Source organism: Gossypium hirsutum, chromosome D06 (genome assembly GCF_007990345.1).
Source record: "Gossypium hirsutum isolate 1008001.06 chromosome D06, Gossypium_hirsutum_v2.1, whole genome shotgun sequence".
Lineage (NCBI taxonomy): Eukaryota > Viridiplantae > Streptophyta > Magnoliopsida > Malvales > Malvaceae > Gossypium > Gossypium hirsutum.
In genome coordinates this window covers 51,367,008-51,374,384 of record NC_053442.1, presented here as the reverse complement: position 1 = coordinate 51,374,384, position 7,377 = coordinate 51,367,008, and the positions used below count along the sequence as shown (strand labels likewise).

The 7,377-nt window shown below is 29.2% G+C and overlaps 1 protein-coding gene across 1 annotated transcript; it reads left to right on the top strand.

Moving 5' to 3' along the window:
• Positions 1-975: 975 nt before the first annotated feature.
• Positions 976-2,235, top strand: LOC107900391 (membrane protein PM19L). Its single transcript, XM_016826006.2, has 4 exons — positions 976-1,471; positions 1,564-1,783; positions 1,860-1,905; positions 1,991-2,235. The coding sequence occupies exons 1-4, from the start codon at positions 1,345-1,347 to the stop codon at positions 2,066-2,068; spliced, it is 471 nt and encodes a 156-aa protein (XP_016681495.1). The 5' UTR covers positions 976-1,344; the 3' UTR covers positions 2,069-2,235.
• Positions 2,236-7,377: the final 5,142 nt, after the last annotated feature.

The following is a 7,377-nucleotide window of genomic DNA, read 5'->3' as shown; positions in this document are numbered from 1 at the left end:
AAGAGAAAAAACATTACCAAAAATGTTTTCATTTGGTGAGGTTTTCAATACATCACGAAAGATCCCAAATTGTCACAAAAAGTTCGTATTTCATGACGCTTTAGAAGGTCACTAACATTACATAATCTAATATATTTGATGTAATATTTATATTGGGTATACATTTATTTCCCTATTAAAATTTATTTTAAATATATAATATTATGTATTTAAATTTGTAATGGTTAAAGTATAATTTGTATATTTAAATTAAATTTTACAAATAATTAATATTTGTTGCTTAAAAATATCTAAAATTTCTATTTCATATATCAAAATATTGAAAATGAATTGCAATACATTACTTTTATATTCTTATTAAAATATCATAATATTAACGAATTTGAACATCATTTAAATGTATATATTTACTTCACGATATCATGTTTCAAATTTTGAACATTTTAGTTCTCAAAAACATTTAAATATTAAACCAAAACATTTCAAAATTTCAAAAACACGATATTTCTCAAAATCAATAAAAATTAAACCATATGAGAAGTTTACTTTATGAATTTCTCTATGGGCCAAAATAGCACTTGAAGATTATTTGGATGAATGGGACCTCACATTTCCAGATTAACGCTTAATTTAGGAACGCTTAATTTAGGAATGCTTTTGAGAAGAAGTTAAAATTTTCAATTTTTAAAGTGATTTGGGAGAAGTTTATTTAAGACTTAAGAAATACAACCCATTTTCCTTAGTACTTCACCTGCAACAGTTAGGGAGACTGGTGGATAATGTTGTGTGTTTGTTTAAAGACGCCAAACTCAAACTCTTGATAGTTCTTTGGTGGCTAATTATAGTGTGGTTTTATGCTTAAGCTTGATCTAATTACAGAAGAGTTTGAGACAGCTTTTGTACGAAATGGATTTGGCACATTAATCTTTATAGAAAATTACAAGCAGAGAAGATACTGAGTTTGCATGTGGCAGAAATGGGTCCATCTACTGGCAAAGAATGTAAAGAATATGACTTTTCCTCCTAGGATCAACTTACTGTCCAAACCTTATTTCAACAATGTACCCTTTTCAAAAGAATAGCTGAAATTTAGAAGAAACCAGACAGACAAGAATCTGGTTTGTTTTATCAAGGCATGCCTTGAACATGAAGCATGCTCTTTACAACTCTACGGACACCTTTGGAAACCAGCAAATTTAGCAAGAAAGGAACCAAAACCCTTCATTCGATGTCATATATATATATAGCAGCCTCCAAAATGCAGAATCACATGTACCAGTGATTGATCATTTGTCTTTCTACAACTTTTCATCTCCAGATCATCAGCTTGTAGGAGGCATTGCAATGGCCAACACTCAAATGAAACCTGCTGCTGCATTGCTTTTGTTCCTTAATTTCTGCATGTATGTCATTGTGTTAGGCATTGGTGCATGGTCCATGAATAGAGCCATTGATTATGGCTTCATCATTGGTAAGCCACCTTCTTTCCGTCTTTGCTTCATATCAACTACCAAACTAGAATACAACTGTTTTCAATTAATTAAGCTGGGTTGAAACTTGCAGGACCCGGATTCAAGCTTCCAGCGCATTTCTCACCCATCAACTTTCCCATGGGAAATGCTGCCACCGGATTCTTTGTGACATTCGCTATGCTAGCCGGAGTTGTCGGTGTAGCATCAGCGATAGCCGGTATCAACCATATCCGTTCATGGAATGCCAGTAGCTTGCCATCAGCAGCTTCGATTGCAGGCGTTGCTTGGACCTTTACTCTACTAGCCATGGGGTCAGCTTCTAACTCTAGCATCTTTACATTTGAAATGCTTAGTTTCTAAACTAACGAGAACATATTCTTTTCACAGATTTGCCTGCAAAGAAATTGAGCTTGAAATCAGGAATGCTCGTTTGGTAAGAATGAAAATTCAGCTTCCATTCAATACAACTAGAATTGAAATTGTTGTTGGTTTAACGTGAGAAATGTGTTGATTTGCAGAGGACGATGGAGGCATTTTTAATCATACTTACGGTAACACAACTTGTGTACATAGCAGCAATCCATGGCGGTGCTTGATGCGTCTTTTATCACTGAGGAGTTTTTAGCTTTGTGTTTTCCTTTTGAATCTTGAAATGTACAAAGAGGCCGAAGATGGGCTGCTTCTGGTTGTGGTGTGATTGGATTTTTATATCAATATACAATAAAAAGACCTTCTTGTTTGATCGAAACACCAAACGATTTCGCATAAAGATTTGTTTATATCCGATATGGCTAGTTGTATATTTATTATTTTTTCATTATAAATGCTTTTTTCACATCTAAATTGTATGCAGAAAATTATTCCCAAAAAAGGTAATACGGGAGACCATAGCTTAAAAAAAAAATCGGATTTGGATTCCAGTGTATTAAAGCACATTATCCTCTTATTTTTTAGTTCGGAGGGGCTACGGAGGAGTTTTAGACCTTATGTGAAAAGAAGAGTAGATATGATTAGAAGCATGAGATTGTTAAAAAAATCGGATTTGGATGTAATCATTTGTAATTATATACATTTAACTTTAGTTGATTTTACTAAAATGTAATTAAAGCGGTTTAATTACCGTCTCCAATTATTAGAGGAATAGGAGAATCGAAGTAATTAAGTAAATTACAAACAATTACACTAACTCCAATTACTCTGGCTTTTCAAACGTGCTCCTACATCAAGTTTAAAAGTTATTTTTATACAATAATAATGGTATTTTAATTTTTTAGGACTTATATTTTAAAATATAATTATATGTTATTTTATTAATCTTGTTAAATAATCTAAATATTTTATTGCCGAGAAATAATTTTCTATACATCTTGACCTACAATGTAGTTAACTAAATTTTACAATATTTATTATAAACTAGTATGATTCTCGAACCATGCTTCACAATCGGTTAATTATTTGTTTTGGGCCTAGTTATAAGTTTGAAATTTGAAGGTCAAAATATACTCCAAGTCCCCATACTTTTCATAAATTTAGAATTTAATCTCTAAATTTTTTATTTTCAAGAATTTAGCCTCTTTATTTTTCTAGAACTAAAAATTCAGGTATAGTTCTAAACACCATAATTTTTTTTTGTTAAATTCTCTAGTATGGCATATTGAAATTAAAAAAAAAGAACACTTAATAGCAATGTAACAGAGAATTAGCAATGTAACAGAGAATTTTAACAGTGTTAATATTTTTAATAATTCACTAGTATTTTAAGCAAAATAAAGTTTTTAAGGTAACTAATAACATCATAGGTAAACTAAACTAGTAATCGCTCATCTATTAGTAAGTTTCTTTTTTGGTCACCCAACTATAAAAAATTACAAAATAGTCATCGAACTATTTAATTTAGTCTCTTTTTTTTATCCCCACCCTTAAATGGCTAATGGAGAGATGACATAGTAGCTTTCAAAATTGACATAATAATAACTTTAACCCTCAAATACATTGTGAAGATTTAGTCATAATTCTAAGAGGAACCCTCAACGTTTACTCATCGTGTAATTTAGTCTTTTTGTAATTCTACTTTTCTTTGTGACCTTTCCACCTAAAAGCTAAAGAAAAACAAAATTATTAGCTAAGCTTAATCAAAACTATACCAAAATGGAAACATGCTAAAATCCAAAATCATAATTCACTTTTTTTTTTGTTCTTTTCTCTTGATACTTCGATTTTATACCGCTGGATTGAACATTAACAACTGAGATGACTTGGTCTTTGTTGATTCACTCTTCACCGATTTTATAAAATTTGTGCTTGAATCACATCAATTCAATCGAGTTGTTCTTGTTATTGTGATCATTGTTACCATCTTTGGCAAACTCAAAGGGCCTCATTACTCATTCAATTTTTTAAGAAACATATATTTATTTTTTATTTCCAATTTACATGATATATTGAATTATATTTTCATGTAAAAATAGGATAAAATTAGATAATGTGTAAACATTGATAGTTAAATTTTTAAAAATTAAGATTAAATTAATAAATGTATAAATATTGGGGGTTAAATTTGTTATTATGCATAATCTAAAAGCTACCATGTCATAAGGGTGTTCAAACTTCGGTTAAAATCGAATTAACTGACGGAACCGATCTAATTCAGTTAATCGGTCGGAGGTTGATTAAAAGTTTTTTAGAATTTCAATTAACAGTTAATTGGGTTTGAAATCGAGTAACTAATTGAACTTAGTAAATAATGTTATATGTTATATGTATTAGACTATTATATATTACATGTTAATTCAGTCAAATGAACATTATCAATTTTTTGTATGTTTTATACTTGTTTTAAAAAAATAAAAACACATAAATTTCGATTAACTAGCTGAATTAACCGAAATATTTCGGTTTGGTTAATTTTTTTTAAAAACTTCCGTTCAGTTAACGGTTAAAAGATTAAAAAGTTTGATTAATTCGATTAATAGTAATTCGGTTCGATTAACCGTTTGAACACCCCTACCACGTCATCTTTATGTTAGACATTTAAAGGCTACTAACCAAAAGAAAAAGTCAAATAGTTGAGTGACCATTTCGTAACTTTTTATAGTTGGACTAGGGGTGAGCAAAACTCGATTCGACTCGAAAAAATCGAAAAAAAATTCGAATTTCGAGTTAAACGAATCGAGTTATTCGAGTTATTCGAATCAACTCGATTTTTTTTTTGAATTTCGAGTTCGAATCGAGTTGAGTTTTCGAATTCGAATAACTCGAATAATTCGAATAATTCGAATATCAAACTATAATATTTTACATTTTTACCCCAAACTCCCAAACCTTTTTACTTTTCCCTCAAAATTTTTACTCCTTCCCACTTTCCCCCCAAAACTTTTATTCCCCTCCCCTCCCAACCCTCCAATCTACCCAAAATCCATTTCCCACCAAAATTTTACTCTCCCATTTATTTTTTCTCAAAATTTTACTCCCAAAAACCCTCAAAACCTTTTATTTTCCCCAAAATTTTTACTTCCTCCCACTTTTCCCCTAAAACTTTTATTCTCTTCCCATCCCACCTCCCATCTATCCCAAACCCTCCCCCCTCCAATTTTTTTTTAATATTTCCCTCCAAACTATTTACTTTCCCTCAAACTTTTATTCTCCAAAACTTTTTATTTTTCCCCTAAACTTTTACTTCTCACCCTTTACTCTCAAATAAAAAATCAAAATTATCCAAAAAAATCACTAAACATAAATAGTAATAATTTTATTTATATCTACAATTTATATTATTAAATTAAATTTCACATTTTATATTATTTATATTATTAAATTGTTTAGTCATATTGAATATTTATATTAAAATTGAATTATTAATTAAGCCATAAAATATTCGTATTAAAATTTTATATTGGTATCAATTTCACATTTTATTTTTAAAATAACTTTTATTAAATATCATATTTTTACATTTAATATATTTTTTAATTCTAAAATATATAGTGACAAGAATCTGAAGATAATTGAAACAACTAAACAAGAAAAGAAGCTAATCAATATATAAAAAATTAATAAATAAATTATGAAGTGATGAAAGTTAATAAAAATTTTGATTAAGGTGGACAAATTTTATTACGATGGGTGACAATTGTTACAAGGACCCAAAATTATTTTTTAAAATTTAACTTGAACAAATATATTCGATTCGATTCGAATTCCATCTCACTCGACTCAATTCGAGAAAACTTCAAATAAAGTTAGGATGATAAAATGAGATTCGAAAACTCGATTAACTCGAAAATTTTCGATTCGATTCGATTCGATCGAATGCTCACCCCTAAGTTGGACGATCAAAAAATAAATTTACTAATAATTGAGTGATTAACAATATAATTTCTTACCTTAACATTATAAAATTAAGGTACCAAATTATATAAAAAAGTAAATATCAAGATTAAATTTTAAAGTTAAGCATAATATAAGAACCTTAACCAAAAGAGGGAGAAAAGGAAGTGTTTTATGATCTCTAGTGTTAGAGAATAAATATAATTAGATAAAATTAAATATTTGTTAATCATATTGTTGAAGCAACATGTTATATTGATTTTAATTCAAAGAATTTTTTAAGGTATTATTGATATTTCTTATAACAGTTAATACTTTTGAATTAAAATTCATTATAATCACAAAAAAAAAATTATACTTTCATCCAACCACACCCAAAATACTTTTATTTCTATTTTACTTTATTTACGAGGGTAATGGAACCAATTAAGCAAAAATGTGGATATCAATATCTCACAGGGTTTTGAAATTTAGTTAACTATTGTTAAAATTCTTTTGTTATTTCGATTATTTTTCTCTTACATTGTTATCAAATAAGTCTTTTCTTTTATTTCATAAATTATTACACCAACAAATTTAATAATTAAGAGACTAAATTTCTAGAAATAAAAGTAAAAAAGTAAATCCCAAATGTACATAATCTTATAATGTTAGGTATGATACATTGATGTAGTAATTTTGCTATAAATTACTATATAATGTTTCGAATTAATAAAATTTCCAAATGTTTAATCAACATTTATTAGTATGGACGTCTTCAATGGTTTTAATTAAATATTAACTCACTTATATCATCTAAAAGTTAACTTATAACTTATATTAGGACGTAATCTGAATAGTTCACGTATTCCTAATCAGCAAGTGACTTGTATTAAATGCGGTTATCTAAATTAACAATACATTGATCTGGACTCAAAGGTGAAATAATCCTAGATTTATGTATGAGGGTTTAGTTCAAGTTTGTTTTCAATGAGTTTTGTTGAAATTACTCTCACAGACCTTGAAGCATAATCATCAACTAAGCCACTATAGTGACAACACTTGCCATGATTTTAACCGTTCACTCCCTTCCCTCTAAACACATGGCCAAAAAGAAAAACCTTGTAGCATCTTTTAAGGAAATTACCACACTCAAGCCAACCCACTTACGTACGACCAGCTAGCAGCTACTATCAGCATCAGCATTATCACTACTACAGAGCCTTGGAGCCGTTTTCCTACCTAGGTCTGTTCATTATTTTTGAGTGACATATGTTGATGTTCAGAATGGCACAAGAGATCAGTATTGGGCACCACAAAATAATATCCATCAGGGTATTTTTCACAGAAAACAGCTAGCTACATGGTTGCACACTAATTATAGTAAAAGAAAAACCAACAAATAATTAGACCCAAGAAATTAGAACTGTCCCCAAAAGCTATGTCCTTAGATTAGGGAGTGAGCGTTGGATATGGTATTATATCTTTCATGTATTTGAAGAGTTATTGGAGGGTCATAGTCCAAATTGCCCATATATGTATTGGACATGAATACTTCATGAAATATTGGTCAGAACTTGGGACTTTCAACTAACGTATG

Bases quoted from the DNA above. Each gene is read 5' to 3' on its own strand.
- LOC107900391 (XM_016826006.2), top strand. From the start codon at position 1,345: ATGGCCAACACTCAAATGAAACCTGCTGCTGCATTGCTTTTGTTCCTT. The intron at 1,472-1,563 runs GTAAGCCACCTT...TGAAACTTGCAG, and splicing joins TGATTATGGCTTCATCATTG to GACCCGGATTCAAGCTTCCA. The intron at 1,784-1,859 runs GTCAGCTTCTAA...TTCTTTTCACAG, and splicing joins TTTACTCTACTAGCCATGGG to ATTTGCCTGCAAAGAAATTG.